The sequence below is a fragment of the Thermobia domestica genome, chromosome 16, assembly GCF_964235325.1.
Source record: "Thermobia domestica chromosome 16, izTheDome1.hap1.1, whole genome shotgun sequence".
Classification (NCBI taxonomy): domain Eukaryota; kingdom Metazoa; phylum Arthropoda; class Insecta; order Zygentoma; family Lepismatidae; genus Thermobia; species Thermobia domestica.
The window spans coordinates 125131922-125152733 of record NC_137469.1 but is presented as its reverse complement, the minus strand read 5'-3'; the positions used below and the strand labels follow the sequence as shown (position 1 = coordinate 125152733).

General features: G+C 35.4%; 1 protein-coding gene across 1 annotated transcript in view; it reads left to right on the top strand.

Moving 5' to 3' along the window:
- The window catches only part of LOC145673393 (uncharacterized), a 475904-nt gene that overhangs the window by 63739 nt on the left and 391353 nt on the right, over positions 1-20812 (top strand). Inside the window, exon 7 of the mRNA XM_081743051.1 lies at positions 9104-9226. Within this exon, the coding sequence (XP_081599177.1) occupies positions 9104-9226 (123 nt within the window). The remainder of the gene's footprint in view (positions 1-9103; positions 9227-20812) is intronic.

Sequence of the window (20812 nt, the reverse complement as noted above, 5' to 3'; positions counted from 1 at the left end):
ACTATAAGACGCATTTTCTAGGCTATTTCTGGCTATTGCGCTCTCCAAGTTTGTAATATTAACACTTTAATGTGCACTACTACCTCGCGAAAGATGGCCCCGATGTTCATTTAACAAAGTCTCCTTTTTCCTTGTTAGATATAGCCATCTAAGGTAAGAAAAGAAACAAATGCAAAAAAAAGAAAGAAAATAGAGACCTTAAAAGTAAAATGTAGACAAATTCACCAATGTTTAGAGGGTGTTATATACAATGCACTAAGCAGAATGTGTCGGTGGGTCGTAGTGAATCTGTAGGTTATGTTGGACCTCTGGTTTATGGTGCGCCATGGAGGGTAGTGGGTTGCAGTGGGTCACATCCTGTTGACCTACGACCCACTAACCGACTTACACATCATGACCCACAAATCTCACATGGCACATGACCCACTTCAACTCTGGTCAGAGGTATTCAATTCAGCATGGGCGAGACAATATAGACTTTGTTAAATCCGAGACGACACGAGACAAAGCGTCAGTATCGTCTCGTTTTCCGAGACGAGACGTGACATGTCCTTGTCTGGACTCGTCGCGTTTTAAATGTGTCGAAAGCATTCCATAGCCTCTATTGTCCGATGATCAATTCTAACTTGTAAACTTAGTTACATTTCAAAGTCGCATGGCTTACAATTTTACTTCTATTAATATGAGGTTTACAAAAGAAAATTAGACAAAAGGAGACTAGATAACAATTTGTGTCGTTTCGGAAACACGAGATGACACTGGTATAGCCACGAGACGAGACACAGGCTTCATCTCGCATCGATAAAATGAGACAATTTAACATGAGAAAAAAAGGCAATCATGTTGTGTCTAGTGCATCATAATAATTTTTTTCTATAGTTCTGTTTTCATTTCATTATCAAATTATTTCTCAACGTCCGAAATCGGATCATGTTTCATTGACCGTCACGGTTCCGGGACCTTAGGTGATAATGCTTGCAATTATCACTTTGATGTTTCATAGTTGTTTGTATTCCGCATTCTCATTATGTAAGCTTCTATTTTTCATCTCGTTGATTTGAATGGATGCACCACACTCTCAGTTCCGGGAACATCTCTCTCTCTGTGTCTGCCTGTCTCTCTCTCTCTCTCCCTCTTTCCGTCTCAGAGGTGATGATAGGTTAAAGGGAAAAATTGCATAGAAATTTTACGGCATTTCTGCCAAGATGGTCTCTGCAATAGGCACATTTCTGAAGAAATTTGCCTATCGTAGAGACTTACGTGGGTAAAATTCGGCAAAATTTGCATTTTTTGCGAACACCACCCTCTGAAGTATACCCCTGATTAAATAAACCTGCTTCCTCGTTTTCATTGTTTCACTTCTCTAATAAATTTCACCGAAATTTTTAACTCTTTTTCACTTAACATGTTAAACGGATAATACGCTCTCTTCCACCACGACCGGATTAGATTTGCTCTATGCATTATTTTTTTTTTAAAAAAAGTAAAAAGTATATACTCCTTGGAGCAATTCGAACCGGCGTCCTTTTTGATTTGTATTCTAGGGCTTTAACCAGTACACGAAGATCGTTGCTTGGTAAACGTTTAGTTGTTGAAATTAATGTTCGCATTTGTATTTTATTTTACCACTTCGACAATTTCTACCCTTTTTTCCGCTTTGATTTAATTCTCATACTCTAGATGGTTACAGCGCAGGAATGTAGTGGCTAAGACGCTAGATTGAAAATACATTGGATGTAAGTTCCAATCCACTACAAGTAGAATGATTTTTTAATAATGCATACAGGACATGAGAGGTGGTAAAAGAGAGCGTTTGAGATGTTAAGTGCAAACGAGGTAAAAATTCCACTGACATTTATTAGAGAAGCAGGTATATCTAATCAGGGGTATGAATCCGAGGACGGTGATCGATAAAACGAAATTTTTCCGAATTTCACACATGTGAGTCTCTACAATAGGCAAACTTCTTCAGAAATGTGCCTATTGCAGAGACCATCATACAACACCGATTGCGCTAGCCAAAGTCAGTTTAACAAATGGTGTAGTGTGTTTTCTTTGGAACGATAAATAAAAACGTGCATACTGCAGACGAACCAAGTGTTTCGAATGTCCTAGTAATTCGTTTGCCCTTTCCCAATTAACATGCGTAAATCGTCTCAATCATGATACAAGTTTTTGCGTCCCCTTTCTTAAGGATTGTTCATTTAGTATGAGAAGTCACTCTTTGATTCTTCACGATTGCTTTGGAAAAAAACTTGAAAACAATTTGAAGCTATATTGATTAGCTGTATTACTCAGCAATCCAGCATTTCACCCCTACATTATCTTCTCATGCGACAACATAAGCTAAATATTGCTAAGTTCAGACTTGATGTTTGGAACGAACCGGCAATGTTTTTCCTGCAATGATATTTCCACCAAAGTGCATGCCGAAGTTAATTTATTCGATGATCTGGAGACAATTTAGTGCTCATTAATAAACTAATTAACATGCAATGGAGGAAAATTACAGAAATTATATTGTATTATACAGTAATTTCGCAGTGCAAGTTCAATAGTATAATAATAATAATAATAATAATAATAATAATAATAATAATAATAATAATAATAATAATAATAATAATAATAATAATAATAATAATAATAATACTTTTCCATCGGTCCTGCGCGGAAAGGGAGAATGAAATCAATCACATATGAAGTGAAGGTAAGGAGAAAAGCCTAAACTGAATAAGACATTGAAGTGGGGCACAAGCTGGTAATAATAAGATTGCATGGTGTAAATAAAGGAGGGCACCGAAAGAGAAACCAAGAAACAGCAGGGAAACGGAGAAAAAAGAGTAGAAATTGTTGAAATGGAAACATAAAATAGAAATAAGAATAGGGATGAACACGAGTCGAACAAAATTCGACGACTCAAATTCAATTCGAGTTGAGTCAAAGGTAATTTTCTCGAGTTGAGTTCCGAGCCAAGTTGCTGTTTTCGAGGTCGAGTTTTGAGTTGAGTCGAGTTTGATAATGGCTCGCTCGCTCATTCCGCTCGTTTTAACTCGTTTTGAAATAATGGCTGATTAAACTGCAAAACGAAAGCCATTAGAAATGTAACCACTAATGTTGAATACTTTTAGTGTTACTCACGATAGGGGTGCATCTCGTCTCGTAATTTTAGTGCATCTCGTCGGGCAATTTTAGTGTATCCCGTCTCGTCTAGATTACGAGAGGTCAAGAGTTTTTTTTTAAATTACGAGACAGCCTCAAATGTCGTAATCACCAACATAACTATATACTGTAGTTCTTAAAATCAAGGCTGAGACCTGCACGGACGAATTCTTGAGCTCAAGCAGAAGACCAATCCGGGTAGTGATATCAACCGGCTCGACTCATTTCAACTGAGTGAACAGTTCGAATCGGCTCGGTTGGGATGAGCCGTCGGCTCGGCCCAATGGAGCCGATGACCTGAGCCGGCTCAGTTGGAACGAGCCATCGACTCGGCTCAATTGAGCCGATGGCTCGAGCTTTCTCGGTTGGGATGAGTCACCTACTTGGCTCATGTGAATCATCGGTTGGAGCCACCTAAGTTGAAACTAGTCCATCGGCACGGTTCGACTCAGCTCAACTTCGCCGATGGCTCGAACCGGCTCGGTTGAATGAGCTGTTGGTTCGGCTCACTTCTCGGTGCGGTTCGGTAGGGAATGAGCTGTAAGCTGAACCGCTCGAGCCGTTGAGAACCTCAAACCCGGTCCCAGCTGTTTTGAACATGTTTGGCTGACGCCTATAACTTTTAACAATTTTTTTCTCGAGCCCGAATACTTGCCTTTTCGGAACTCAAACCCAGAACGTGACTGATGTCCTTGCCTCCTGAAGACTTCTCGACGATCGAGATCGACTTTAGCTTTTACTATTAGCTTTCACTATTCAGATACAAACCGCATATCTTTTAACGGTTATACACGGTGTTGATATAATAATAATAATGATAATAATAATAATAATAATAATAATAATAATAATAATAATAATAATAATAATAATAATAATAATAATAATAATGGTATTAAAAGTTTTTAACTTGCCCAAAAATTTTTGGCAAAAATTACTTAAAAGTAGTGATTTCGGGGAAAAGGATCCGTACCTTCAAGACACACTTCTGCAACTACCAAAATTTTAAACTAGAGCGTTCCACTAAAGTTTCATGTAGTAAGTATTCTACTGTACGTTTCAACGATAATAACTGCAATAAAAATAACTGAATATCACGCAACAGTAGACATATAATGAACTAATTTTTAGGATATGCCGAGGTAAATATAAAAGCTTTGCTGCAAAAATACCTACACAGACCATAATTCAATGAGCTCTGAAATACAATGTAACGAAATAGCCTATAATATTCAGTCTACAGAGCATTGTTACTTAAAGAATGGACATACACTATTTCGAGAATCGAGACAAGACGGGAAATGTTTACGATACTTTTCGTCTCGTCTCGATTTTCATCACTAAATCGACACGATAATTTGAGTTAGCCTTGTCCCGTCTCGAACGTAAATGTTAATTCTCATGTTATTTTGTTTGTTTTAGAGACGAGATGAGAAATTCCTCTTCTCGTGGGCAACATTAAACAAAAACGAAATATTCTTTCCAAATGTCACGTTTCTGTTTGTAATCGTATGATCTGACCGATAATCAGCTCCTAGCTTTTAATCTTCTGTGAGATAATAATAATAATTATTATTAGGTTATTATTATTACTATTGTTATTCCTGAATATTTGATAGTTCAAATATTGAAACATCCGAGTATTCAAATATCTGAATACAATAAAACGTATGTTATCGCCGATCAATCGCCATCAAAAATCCTAAAGTACAAAAAAATGTGCGACGTACCTTGACTACTGAACCGCGTAGCGTTCGCGATAAAAGATTCGTCTTTAGTCTAGTTACGTTAGGTTTCTTTGCCTCCGCTTGCAAAGTTGTATGTTACATTTCTTCGATTCGAAACGTCTTTCGTATTTCTTTTGTGAATAATCTTCGCCATACTTTATATTAATAACTTGAATTGTTCTTAAACCTTTCTTTCACAAGTTTGTTTTTCCCCACACGAAACTACAGATAGACAATGTAATTCTCATACTTTGCAGCAACCATTACCTGGTCAAATACTTATGTCCACCACGTTACAAATTAACCAACAGATATTCATTTTCCGGAAGCGGAAGCTTCACTCTACGGATTATTATTATTATTATTATTATTATTATTATTATATTTACCACTAATGTTGCATACCATTATTTGCAATGCAATGTGTTACTAAAAAGAAAATCAAATAACACTCCTCGCCATTCACGCTCCCGAACTCAAATACATGATTTACAGTTCTCTGTGTTAGGGGAAAGCATATTTATTATATTATTCTTTCAAATAACACATTTCACAAGTTACTTCACTTTCAATGTGTAACTTCATATCATCACTAACAATCGTCTTGTTCCGATAGGAAAATATCATCCTTGCAAAAAATGAAAGCCTGACCGTAGCGAAAGGGTGTGAACCTTCTTTAGGTGATTAATCGAGTCCAATATTTTAATAAAAGTGGATAAGTCCCTGCACACAAACATTTCAATAAAAGAGGAAAAGTCACTCAAATATTGTGAATACCCATTTATGGGCTAAATTTATTTCTCTTGGAACTTTTTAAGAGTTTGAAGAGCCGCCATTTTGAACATTTTCATCTGATTATTTTGGTAAAAGAACTCATTCAAGATATTTCAACAATTAATGTTTGTGCCAAGTTTGGTCTCAATCCGCTGAAAATTACGGTGGTTATGGCATTCACAAATAGCGTTATATATATACAGATAGAGAAAGAGACACACAGAGGGAGAGAGAAAAAGTGCCTTGCACCCTTCTTCCTTCTCGCTCCTGTGCTGTGTCAGAGCTAAACCGGGCCTCTTTGCAAAACGTATTGACCAGCCTAAGCTAAACGCAAGCCTCTTACTATTCAAAGTAGAAACGTGGTCGAGAGGTTTAAGGCATGTTGTGATTGTATTTTCAATAAATTATTAACTGCAATATGTATTCTCACATTAGAAAAATGCTTTCAAATATACTCTATAACATGAAACACGAATAATGCGATTAATGTTGCGTTCCGCAATCATAGGAAAACACACGAATAGTATGAAATACGAATATCAAATAAAACACATAACATTAAGACATATATCGACATAAATTGAATAATAACTATTTTAGATATACACTCAAAGATTAAATAACATAAAGTAAAATACCTTAAACCAAGTTAATCTAGTTTTAATTACGTTGACTCATAGCTTCAATTAAATTACATTGTATCCCACAATCTTGAGTAATTTCTTGGCGGTTATGCACTGTTACAGCATTCGGATTTCTATTAATGTAATTACTGCCATCTGTAAATCGATTTTGTGTGAACAGGCGAGGATTATTGTTTTTATTGAAATACCGATTACTATTTCTAAAATTCCTGTTTCCATTTCTACGATTAGGCTGCGTCTGATTACCGGTTAAATTGTGATTATTCTACTATTAAAACGATATGAGTTAGAAGTATTTTCTGGTTGTACATTTAAGTTGCGAACAGGAGCATACTGTATATTATTACGACCAGAATTACCTTCACCTCTATCCTGCCCTCTATTGCCATTTTGTACTGCAGATTGACTCTCATAATTTTGAATAAGCATAATCAAATGATTGAAATTGATACATTGTGTAGATATTAATAACTGTTGTAACCTAAAAGGTAATAGAATTCGAATAGAAGTAATTAGTCGGGATTCCGGATGACTTGGATTTAATGACGTTAATTCATTATAGGTAGAAACCACAAATTCAGTAATGCTTCTATGGACCTTAGGATTAAATGGTTTCGTTCTCAATAAAGCATCCCTATTTGCAATCATAAAATCATTCTCATAGTTGGACAAAAAGCATTCTTAAAATCAGAATAGGTATGTAGACTACTCCTCATGGCCTTGAACCATGTCAAACAAGGTGGAAATAGTATATGTGGTATCAACTTTAAAAATTGAGGCTCGTCTACGCCCATTAGTTCACATTCATCCTCAAACTTTTCAAAAAACCCTCGCGCAGGTATGTCTTCCGGTACACCACTAAATTTAGTAAGTGCTTTTACTTCACTAAACCGTAATTATTTATCTGTATTGGCCTTCAAATACCTGTATTAATTACGTTTCTGCCTGGATGATTGCCTCGTTCTCCTTTCTCCTTTGGTACTATCTTCATTACAGCTTGAAGATTCATTACTTTAAACGTTGCTCTGGGATGACGTGTAGATTCCCAACCGATGGATGTAGGGTGTACAGTATTCGTGTGCCCACCATTTTGCACTGCACTCTCGTGAATACACTTTTCTGTAATGAAGTCACTTCATCCTGTAACTGCTTAATTTGATTGGCATGTTCATTTACCACTGTTTCTATAATATCTAGAGAGTCCTGAACCTCAGTGCATCTCTGTACTATCTTTTCCATATCTTCATCATAGCGTCCAAATTTGGCTGCAATTTGCTGGTTCACCTTATTTAATTGTTCTTGTATTTGGTCCCATTTGCGTCGTTACGTTGCTGTAATTGCTTCAGCTTTTCGTCAAAATGTTGTGCTTGTAGATTCATTTTTTGGTCTAACTGTTCAAACTGTTGAGCTTGATCCCGAGCTTGATCCTTAATTTGATGTGATATCTCATCACTTCTTCGAGCTTGGTCCTTAATTTGTTGTGATATTATCCTTAAAATATCAATTATGTTCTCTGGAGAATTTATTACAGTAGGAATAGTTTGATTATCAGTTGCTCCACTATCTGTAGCACTCATAATATTCCTGCTTATTATTTTGCCACTTCTCAAAATAGTGAAATCGATGTTGGGCTCAATGTTGATCGTTTTTACTATACTGCTAAACAATACAACTTTTCTCTCACTCTCGGCGTTCCGGCACCAATTTATAACGGTCCCTTAATTATTGAGCCATTAAACACACCAATTACCTTTTATACACTTGATTTAATAATTATATAAGAGATGCGTACAGATTACTTACAACACACTTTTTCTACGAAAGTATGTCTTCCTCACTGAATAATTCTATTTATTATACGTTGTCATGACGACGACCTCGAGATTATATTACATAACAACATTTGAATATCTTTATATATTAACATTATAACCATATTATTTATTTTTCTTTCTCTTCTTCTAATAAAAGAATCAGCCTAGTACATATTTAAAATACACCATGGCCCAAACTTATAAGCAAATAATAATTTACAAGTGAAATAACAAGTAAAAATATACAACATACTGTTGTAATTTAATGGTATTACGGAAGATGTTGCGAATGGTATAAATTTGCCATTTGTTTTTGAATCAGTGTTTAGAGAGTTTCCTAATAGAGGAATCCACACATTTGCATTGAATTTTACATGGAATATAATTGTATACTTTAAGTAAAGACCTGTATTTTGAAAGATTTGTTCATAGGAAACACAGCTTTTGGAGATTTCTCAGTGATGTATGTAGCAGCAAAAGCACTTTTCCTTTCTTTACAACAAGAAATATACCAAACTCTAGAAAACGTATAGTATTAAGAGCAAGTGTACTTTACCACCGTGGTATATTAACATGTTCTTTTTGTCATCAGTAAAAATTTGTCGTATAATTTTTTGGAAACCACTTCTTTATCAGTGGTCAATATATTATTAGATAATACTATAAACATTACTCTCGGCAGGACAAGTGTTGAAATGTGCTGTTCAGTGGTATGCGCAGCTAATAGTTCAGAATATAGAAGTAATCCTAAAATAGACTTTTCCAAAGAAGAGAACGTGGAACTCAAATTACATCTACTCATTAACTGCTTATCTGAATTGTAGCAAATAATTTCTCTTGAAATGTCAACACCATTATTAACTGAATATTTCTACAAATTCCGAAGCAGACTTTTTTTTACAAAAAAAAATCAAAAGTCATTATTACCTATTACACATAAAATAATAAATATTTACTTATATGAATATTGTGTATTTTTCAGCTTGAACTTTGCCCCCCGTATCACTACCAGTGTCCATCTGGTAAGTGTGTACCTAAAGGCAATCTCTGTAATGGAGTTTCTGATTGTGAGGACGATAGCGATGAGAAGCTGTGTAAAAATGGGGTATGTTGTTACAATATATTATATTTTGGGGGGAAATATTGTAAGGTACATGTTCAAAGAAATCTACGAGATTTGCCTCATTCACTGGACTAAGGTCATTTTGGTCATTTTGGTCATATTTCGCATTTAAGATCTCTATCTGAAGCTCGTGTTAGAGCTTGAGGTATTCTTGTCTAGTTTTTTAAATATATAATGTTAAAAATGTCAACTTTTCCGTTTATTTAAAGGTATCGAAAGAACTTTATGTCTCTTTCCCTCACAATTTGGAATTGGACTTGTTTCCCTTGTGCCCTGAAAGGTCCATGTTTAAATAATTTCTTAGGGTAAAAGAACTGCAAACAGTGTACATGATTTTAGTACAAAACTTCAGAAATTTTTTAAATTAATGTATTGGTTGGACTCCAAAATCAAGATAGATAAAAAGTGTAAAATTGAAATAGTTTTAATACAGAAGTTTCTTAAAAGTTATCTGCCCAAATTAGTAAAGCCATCTGTGGATCAACACGCCTGCTACCTTGACTAGTATTTCGTTAGAGGTGTGTATGTGTTGGCAAATTGAACAGACATTAAATCAATACTCGCAAGGGTGTATCATGGCTCTTGTTCACGCTAGTTGCCCAGCACAGCGTAGTCGTTAACGCTCTCATCTTTAGTGCGAGCAGTCCCGGGGTCGGTTCATGCTGAGGACACTTAGTCAAAAATGTGTAACCTACCCCAAATGATGTTTTCCTCATTCACACCAGGCAAGTACCAGTTTAATATCTAACATAGCAGTCCAAGGCCGCTTCTTTCCGTTTTCATACCTCTGTTTCTCCTCAAATTATCCGTTAGTGTGATCGGCGACGGACGTCATCCCTCACATGTGATGGGCTAATTGCCGAAGGCCCAGATATATAATTACTATCCCTAATCTATTTCATGTTCGTTTTCCCTACAAACGCAGAATGGAACAATCGTGGGAAATGAATTCACTCCCGATGACTACTGCGAAAACAATTACAATTACACAGACCAGCAGAAACAATGTTCACAAAATCACTAGGAAGAGGGCTCCAAGGACAGTTCCTCTTGCTTGTTGCAAGTGTCGCATCGTTTAGCTCGCCTTGAAAATCCACTGACTAAATGCGCGACGCACTATCAATTCAGGGATGTATCCAGAAAGCTTCTTTTGGGTAGTTCACTTCTTTTTTCAGAGAATCGGATTTTTACGTACTAAATATGTACTTAAAATCTTGTTTCAGGATATGAGAGGAATAATGAAACGTCGTGCATAGATTAAATTATTATTATTATTATTATTATTATTATTATTATTATTATTATTATTATTATTATTATTATTATTATTATTATTATTATTATTGCGCGCAGTATCATACTTGCGGGCGAAACATGGAATTTGTGACTTTATAAACTTACAATCACAGTGTGTTAGAAATGTGCCAATAACCTATTCATCATTATTTGTTTGACTTATTTATTGTAGAAGTGAAAGAATGTAAAAGAGGGGGAAAGAAAATGATCAGATTAACTCAGACACTATTATGCGATATGATGTAATAAAATTGCAACTAGGTGCATCAATTAGAATAATGAGATAAGTTCTCCTCAATATAGTATAGTGATACCAACATGGATTCTGCTTTCATGTACTATATATCATGTATGATTCTCGATATTAGGACATTCATACGGACCGCGGATGATATTATGTCCATTGCCTACAAATCAGAAATGGCTTGAGATAAAAGGATGAAACAAAAGTACCATGGGGTCTTCGAGTGGAACATTTAACTTTACCCTCGAAACTCTCTAGGAATGTGCCCTAGGGTTCAGTTGAAAATTTCAAATATCAAAGTATGTCGTGATTAGTCAATACGTAGGTAATAAAAACAAACAGCTTTTGCAGGAATTTTTAACGTAAGCCACCGTATACAAAAATGCCACTATTTAAGTGATGACGTTTCAGGTAAACTGTCCAGTGCTTACAGATCAGAAACAGCTAGAGATAAAAAGATTAAACAAAAACTGAGATAGCAAAATATTAAAAGCCGCTTCGAGTGAAACATATTGTTTTAATCTGAGAACCCTCTGCCATGAGGACTTTAGGGTCACTGGAAAGTTCCAAATGGTGATATATGTCTTCTGATATATTGTCCGAAAGGTAACGGCAATATTTTTTAGAATCTCTTTCCTAGGAGCCACCGTTTATGAAATGACCATCACTCACAAATGACGTTGCATGTAAAATGTTACAGATTACAAACGGCTGGAAATGAACAGAGGAAACAAAACCTAAGATAAGACAGTGACTGTTAATGCATCAAATGGAGAATTTTGTTCGTTCTTCAGGGCCTTGTAGCACAGAGCGCTGAGAAAATCTCGTGAATTTTAAGCTGCAATCTATGGTTTATGTTGGAGTATTTCTGTAAGTTGGTGCAGTGACCATATCGCTGACCTTTTGAAGATATTATTCCCAAAGAATACTCTTTTCAAATTCACTGGGGAGGGGGGGGCAATTCGTTGATGACATAGTCAGAGTTGTTAGTGTGGGGGAGCACAACCTTATATTCTAACTTGATGTCTCAAACGTGAAGATAGTTTATGTGTGAAATATTTCAAAGAGTCCCAACTTACTGAAAATCATTCGGCTAACAATATAGCCTATGGTAGGGTAACCGGGACTAAAGTAATTGCAGCAGTACCGACTTAGGACCGTGACGTCATAAGAGGCAAGACGAAACCATCATAATACTTGGGAACTGATAGTGCTGTGCAACTTCGTTTTGCCAACTCTAGAAACCCAGAAAAACGAAAGCAAATTTAAGCGTTGTGAAATTCTGAATTGACAAGCCGTTCGATGATTTTGTAAAATAAAATTGATAGAGCAATTCAAATGGGATCGGATTTGAATTGCTTCAGAAATAAAACAGAATTGCTCAATTTCATGCTTCCATGTCATGATTCCATAAAATATAATGGATATCAAGTTGAAACTATCATAAGATGCTTGAGAACTGATAGAGTACATGATACCTGCTACCTATTTCAATTATATACTAGTAATGGCGTTGCCAGGAGAAATAGAAAGTTCATTACTCACACCGTAAACTAGAAATGAATGTATTAACGACAATATCCATAACCCATCAGTCTGTACTGTCACGATAACCAATATTCATTTTTTATTATTGTTAATACTTAGTACTTGTTTAGCCAAATTGTTATTACGTAATACCTCGATGTGAAGGATCCCTGGTTCAATTCTCAGTTTGAATACTGTCTGGTATTTACTCAATACAATGCTGGAATTATGATTTGCCTTAAGAAATAGTTAGGAAAGTCCAATCCAGAAAGGCAGAAATAATGGAATATTATGTACTGCCCACCGGTCATCCATTTTAACTTGAGCCACATGGCTGGGTATGGTCTTTCCTTAGTGCCAGGAACTTTAATTTAATGCTTTTACTTTAGTTTAATTTCCTTCTTAACTCTCTCACATGCAATTCACCTCACCTCTCTTTACACTGAAAATGATAAACGACCATACTTCGTGTTGCAAGAACATAAGAAATACTGCGGCCAACAATAAGGACCACAAATCGGCCGATGGAGTAAGACAATTCTTAATGTATGCACATATATAAGAATCTACACATGAAAGGACCAAAACGTTTAAGTGATACTCTGTTAAATTCGGTGGTATTTCCGCGTTACAAACTGTGGAATGGTGCTAAAACGCCGTGTGACACTTCATTGTGGAACAGGAAAGCTGCAATAGCAAGCGGCCCAAAGAGTTTAGAGAAAGTAATGCCTGAAGAACACATTGGTGTCAGAGGGGGGGCGGTAGGAACGCGGCACAAGGAATTTCTCAATACGATACATAACCGGAAACACCGAAAGCGATCAATGGTGTTAAGGCAGGGGCCAAGAGGCATTACCCCCAACAGGACACTTGTTCTCTGAGAGACAAAAACGGTATACTTGAGTACATTGGTAATGCGAGCAAGGTATTACGAAACCATACTGCAGTCTACCCCACCCTGGACAATCTGTGTCATTGCCAATGAACGCTCGTGAGTTTTTCCAAAATCGCTTCCGAGCGAGAGCTGTGAGATTGTGTGTTCGTACTCAGAGAAACTAGCAGTAGGACAGCAATAAGGAATGAAGATATCATAGGTGGGTCAAAGGAAAACAGAGAAAGTCATACCTGAAGGAAACATTGCTCTAAAAGCTTGTACGCAGATAACTCACGAAACGGCGGAAACCTCGGATAAGTGATGGAGGAAAACATTGAAAAAACGCAAACAGTGACAGGTAAACAGTAATAGGCACAGTAGTAAGATGTAATAGTGAACGTATTACTCAGTGAAGAGCACTACAACTTTATCTTCGTGACAAAAGTATCAATTCCGAATCACGGACAATCGAGGCTGGTCATTAAGCCGTTACCGAGCACGAAAGACCCACACTGACAATTACAGTACCACACATAGGGTGCAAGGAACAACAGTATTACAGTGGAGGATAATCGTGAACAAACACAAACCAGTTAAATCCAGAAATACGTAAACACTACTACCATGTCTTGAGCACGTATATACACCTCACAGACATTGTTGAAAATATCCGCGATTGACGTCCATACATAGATGACATCGACGAAGTAAGGAGTTTCTGGTACGAGCAACCACGTCTGGCTAGTCCCTGATTGCTCCTTGAACTGCAATTCATGTTGGAACCGCATGTTGCGTTGAATTTCCAGTGCTACCTTCTCTGAGAGTTCCAGCAACACACCAAGTAGAAACAAACGATACATCGGACCACACAAACGATGGGGCATCATGTAAGATACCAGGAAATGGTCACATACTCTGTCACACCACATATTCGCTGTGAACCAATGTTGCTGATCTTGAAAACCGACGGCGTGCGGATTTTCTACATCCAAGAAGTAGTAGAAAAACGATCGATATGGCTCATATTAGGCAAGTCCAGGTCCCGCCTGATAGCAAGGACACAAGTGTCCAGTGTTGCACAATCTGCTGCATTTTGCATATAGCCAAGTTAGAGAAAACTGAACACCCCGAAAACTCGCTCTCTTTTATGACCACTTTTTAGCAGTGTACTCATTCGCTTTTATTTCCACTTTTTAGGGGTGTATTCGTTCCCTTTTATGGCCACATTTTCAAACCCTATTTTAACTAGCAAAAATTACTTAAACTATGCACATATATTACAATCCCTAATTAACATAGCAGAGATTACACAAGAAAGTCTACAAGCAAAGCAGAGACTAATGTGGGTGTCCTTGTTCTTTCTTACGGTGCCCTTTTTCAACCCCCATGTAATATAGCAGATATTATAAACACAACTAAGGCATATCGCAACCGCTATGTAACATATCAAAGGCTACTAACATAATAAGGGTCTCCCGTTCTCGTTTATGTTATCTTTTCTCAACTCCTATTTAAAAATAACAAAATTACTTAGGACTATGAACACATACTCCAATCAGAAATTATACAGAGACTACGAACATAATTATGGCATAATTTCGCAACACCAATGTAACATAGAAGAGCTGGTAAAAGAGTATGACTTATTTTTCCACCTCTATATAACAGCAGAGAATGAACCAATACCAGGGGTATACCTTTTATCCAACCTTATCTAACATAGCACAGAACACTTAAGATTATGAACACATTTTCCAACCCCTAATTAACATAGCAGAGCTAATAAAAGAGTATGACTTAATTTTCAATCTCTTTTTAACACAGCAGAGAATATATAAGACTGAACCAATAGCAGTGGTGTACTCGTTAGCTTTTATGGTTCCTTTTGTGGTACCTAACCTCTATGTAACATAGCAGAAATTACACAAATATTCATCTAGTACTGCATGTCACGAAAGTACTAACCATCGAGGTCAAAGGTCAAAAAATTAATCCCGAATAACTCGTAAACGGAGCCACATATTGAGGTGGTCTTTCCACATTTACTAACAAGTCATCTAGTATTACATGTCCCAAAAGTTCTAATCATCGGGTCAAAGGTCAAATATTTAAACCCAAATAACTTGTAAAGGGAGCAACGTAATGAGGTGGTGTTTCCACAGTTAATAATAGATCATCTAGTACTATATGTCCCAAAAGTGCTGATTATCTGGTCAAAGCTCAAATATTTTAACCCGAATAACTCGTAAACGGAGCGACATATTAAGGTGGTGTACCACATTTAGTAAAATCTCATCAATTACTACATATCCTAAAAGAACCGAAAATCGGGGTCAAAGGTAAAATATTTAAACTCGAATAACTTGTATAGGGAGCAACGTATTCAGGCGGTATTTCCGCATTTAGTGATAATTAATCTAGTACTACATGTCCCAAAAGTGCTGATCATCGGGTCAAAGCTCAAATATTTTAACCCGAATAACTCGTAAACGGAGCGACATATTGAGGTGGTGTTTCCACATTTAGTAATAGCTCATCAACTACTACATGTGCCATAGGTGCTGGTCATCGGGTCAAAGGTCAAACATTTAAACCCGAAAGCTTGTAAGGCGAGTAACGTATTGACGTGGTGTTTCCATATTTAGTAATAGGTCACCTAGTACTACACATTCCGAAAGTACTGACCATCGGGGCTAAGTCAAATATTTAAGCCTTAATAACTTCTTACTTGAACTATGTTTGGGTATTTGTGGGTTGAATAAGCAAAGGAATAAATTTGTTTCAACCACTAAAAGCGAAAAAGGACCATTTTAATTAGCTCAGAACTTCTGTATCATTTGTACTACTCAAATAAACGAAATAATAAATTTGGGTGTCTTACTTTTTATACCAACGAGAAAAAGGAAACAAGGACAATTTTAACCCATTCAGTGTTTCATATCTTTTTGGGCTATTCAAATAAATGAGGGAATAACTGAGTGGCCTATTCAATTTTATACCAAGCAGAAAAATGTGAATATGGTTCATTTTAACTAACTCAGCATTTTATACTTTTTTCACTATTCAATCAAACGAATAAATTTCAATGGTTTATTCAGTTTCGTACCAACGAAAAAAAGGAGTTCGACCATTTTAACTATCTCAGAATTTTATACCTTTTCTACTATTTAAAAGAAACGAAGGGATAAATTTGTGTGACTTATTTAATTTTTTACCTACGAGAAAAAGCAAAAAATTCCATCTTAACTAACTCGGAATTTCTATACTTTCTTTTACTATTCAAATAAACGAAGAAGAAAATTTGAATGGAGGATTTAGTTTTGTACCAACCAGAAATAGCAAAGATATGCCATTTTATGTAGCTCAGAATTTCGGTTGTATTTTGTTATTCAAATAAACGAAGGAATACATTTGACTGGTCTATTTAGTTTTGTACTAATCTTAGAAAACCGGAGAAGGACCATTTTAACTAACTCAGAATTTTATATCATTTTATACTACTCAAATAAACGAAGGATTAAATTTGAGTGGGCTATTTAATTTTGAAACAACTAGAAAATAACCGAAGAAGGCCCAGTTTAATTAACTCAGAATTTTGTACCATTTTAACGAAGGGATAAATCTACTCAAATTAACGAAGGGATAAATCTGAGTGGTCTATTTAGTTTCGTACCAACCAAAAAAGGCGAAGAATATCCATTTTAACTAGCTCAGAATTCTGTACCATTCTGTACCTTTATACAAAATTGAATAGGCCACTCAAATTTATTCCTTCGTTTAATTGAATAGCAAAAATGTACAGAAGTTCCGAGTTAGTGAATTTCCTTTCTGTGTTATTTTCTCTCGTTGGAAAATAATTGAGTAGGTCATTGAAAGTTATTTCTTCGTTTTTTTAAGTAGGACATATGGTACAAAATTATTAGTCACTTAAAATGGATCTTCGTGGGTTATTTTCTTGTTGTTGGAAAATTAAATAGAACACTCAAATATATTCCTTCCTTTATTTGAGTAGTACAAAAATGTATAACAGTCTGATATAGTTAAAATAACATATCTTTGCTTTTTTCGGTTGGTACAAAACTAAATACTCCTTCTAAAATTATATCTACGTTTATTCGAATAGTACAAAATGTTACAGAAATTCTGAGTTAGTTACAATGGCATTTCTTAGCAATTTTTTCTCGTAGGTACAAAATCGAATAGTGTAGCTAAATTTATTCCTTCGTTTGTTTGAATACTGCAAAAGATGTAAAATTCTGAGCCAGTTAAAAATGCCATTTCTTCGCCTACTATTTCTGGTTGGTAGAAAAATAAATAGAACACAAAAATGTATGCTATCGTTTACTTAAATAGTACAAAATGATACAAAATTCTCAGTTAATTAAAATCGGCCTTCCTAACTTATTTATATATTTTTTCTCTTAATACAATAATAAATAGGACACTTTAATTTATTCCTTAATTTATTTGAATAACACAAATGGTACAAATTTCTCAGCTAGTTGAAATGGCGTTTCTTCCCTTTTTTCGTTAATACAAAATTAAAAAGCCTATCAAATTTATTCATTCTTTACCATTTTCTGTTGGTACATAGGGAAATAGAACACCCAAATTTATTATTTCGTTTTGTTGAGTAGTACGAAAGGTACAGAAATTCTGAGTTAGTTAAAATGGTACTTTGTCGCTTTTCCTGGTTGATATTTTTTCCTTCGTTTATTTGAGTAGCACAAAAGTTATAAAATTGTCAGTTAGTCAAAATGGTATTTCTTTTCTTTTTCCATTTGGAACAAAATGAAGTAGGACATCCACATTTTATTAATTCTTTACTTTTTCTACTTGGTACAAAATTGAATAGGCCACTCAAATTTATTCCTTTGTTTATCTGAATACCCCAACAGTGTAAAACATTGAACTTGTTAAAATGGTCATTCTTTGCTTTTTCTCATTGGTATAAAAAGTAGAAAACACAAGATTATTCTTTCGTTCTGAGCTAGTTAAATGGTCAATTTCCGCTTTTTCTGGTTACTACAAATTTATTCCTTTGTTCATTTAAATAGTACAAAATGTTATAATTCTCAGTTAGTTAAAATGGTATACATTTGCTTTTTTCTGTTTGTTACAAAATGAAGTAGGACACCGAAATTTTATTCATTCTTTACTTTTTTCTGCTTAGTAAAAATTTAAATAATTAATACAAACTTAAGAATTCGTTTGTTTAAATAATACAAAAGGTATAAAATACTGAGATAGCTAAAATGGACATTCTTTTTTTTCTCTTTGGTATGAAAGTAAATAAACCACTAAGATTTACTCCTTCGTTTGTTTGAATACCCCAAAAATGTAAAATACACTGAACGAGTTAAAGTGGCTCTTCTTTGCTTTTTCTCGTTGGTAGAAAAAGTAGGACACCCAAATTTATTCTTTCGTTTATTTAAGTAGTACAACTGGTACATAAATTCTGAGCTAGTTAAAATTGTCCTTTTTTTGCTTTTTCTGGTTAGTACAAATTTGTTCGTTTATTTAAAAAGTACAAAATAGCATAGAATAGTCAGCTAGTTAAAATGGGCCTTCTTCACTTAAACCACTGAGATTTATTCCTTCGTTTGTTTGTATACTTCAAAAGTTAAAATATTCTCAGTTAGTTAAAATGACATTTGTTTGCTTTTCCTGTTTGGTACAGAAGTAAATAGGACAACCAAATTTATTCGTTTTTCACTTTTTCTGCTTGGTACAAAACTGAATAGGTTACACAAATGTATCCTTCGCTTCGTTTGTTAGTTTTTCTGGCTTAAATATTTGTGCTTTGACCTCGATGGTGAGCACTTTAGGATGGTGTATTACTTGATGACCTATTACCAAAAGTGGAAACACCACCTGAATATGTCGCTCCTTTTATGAGTTCTTCGGGCTTAAATATTTGATTTTTGACCTCGATGGTCAATACGTTCGGGACATGTAGCAGTTGATCTATTATTAAATGCGGAATCAACACCTCAATACGTTGCTCCGCTTACGAATTATTCGGGCTTAAATATTTAATCTTTGATGTCCATAGTCAGTACTTTTGGGATATGTAGTACTAGATGACCTGTTACTAAATGTGAAAACAGCACATTAATACTTAGCTCCGTTTATTAGTTATTCTGGTTTAAATATTTGGTGTTTGACCTCGATTTTCGGTTCTTTTAAGACATGTAGTACTAAATGACCTATTACTAAATGTGGAAACATCACCTCAATACGTTGTTTCGTTTACGATTATTCGGGGTTAAATATTTACCATTTGACCTCGATGGTCAGTACTGTTAAGAAAATGCAGTACTTAACGACCTATTACTAAACGTGGAAACAGCCCTTCAATATGTGGCTCCGTTTACGAGTTAATTTTGCTTAAATATTTGATTTTTGACCTCGATGGTCAGTATTTTGAGACATGTAGTTGATGAGCTATTACGAAATACAGAAATAGCACCTCAATTTGTTTCTCCGTTTACAAGTTATTCGGATTTAAATATTTGGCCTTTGACCTCGATGGTCAGCACTACTGGCACATGTAGTACTAGATGGCCTGTTATTAAATGTGGAAACAGCACCTCATTACATAGTTCCGTTTAGGAATTATTTGAGGTAAAAAATTTGACCTTTGACCTCAATTGTTAGTACTTTTGGGACATGAAGTACTAGATGAATATTGTGTACTTTCTGCTATGTTACATAGGGTTGGGTACCGTAAAAGGGACCATGAAATTGAAGGGGTACACCACTGCAATTGGTTCATGGTTTGCTGTGTTAAATTGGGGTTGAAAAATAAGTCATGCTCTTTTATTAGCTCTGCTATGTTAATTAGGGTTTCGAAAAAGTGTTTAGCGTCTTACGTTTTCTGTGCTATGCTACCTAGGGGTAAATGAAACGTACATTCCTGCTATTGGTTTATTCTCTGCTGTGTTAAATAGGAGTTGAAAAATAAGTCATACTCTTTTATGAGTTCTGCTGTGTTACATTGGGTTTGCTGAAATATGCCATAATTATGTTCGTAGAGTCTGTATAATTTCCTATTGGAATATGTTTCTATAGTCCTAAGTAATTTTGTTATTTTAAAATATGAGTTCAAAAATACCATAAAACTGAACGAGTACACCCCTATTATGTTAGTAGTCTTTGCTACGTTACATGACGGTTGCGTTATGCCATAATTGTGTTTATAATATCTGCTATGTTACATAGAGGTTGAGAAAAGGTACACCCCTGGTATTTGTTATTTCTCTGCTATGTTAGTTAGGGGTTGTAATATATGTTCGTAGTATTAAGTAATTTTATCATTTTAGAATAAGGGTTGAGAACAGTGTTCATAAAGGAGAACGAATGCACCCCTAAATGTGGGTTCGTAAAAGGGAACAAGTACCTCCCTAAAAATGGTAATAAAAGAGAACGAGTTTTCGGGGTGTTAGTAGTAGAAAATGGATCGATCTGGAACAGTGTTAGAACAACTCAGGAGTCCTTGGGAAATTGAACATCTTGAACCGTCCATCCACGGTCTTTTACGACCTCCATTTTAGGGGCGTATTTGTTGCCTTTAATGAGAACTTTTTAGTGGGTGTACTCATTCCCTTTTATGAAGGGGTGTACT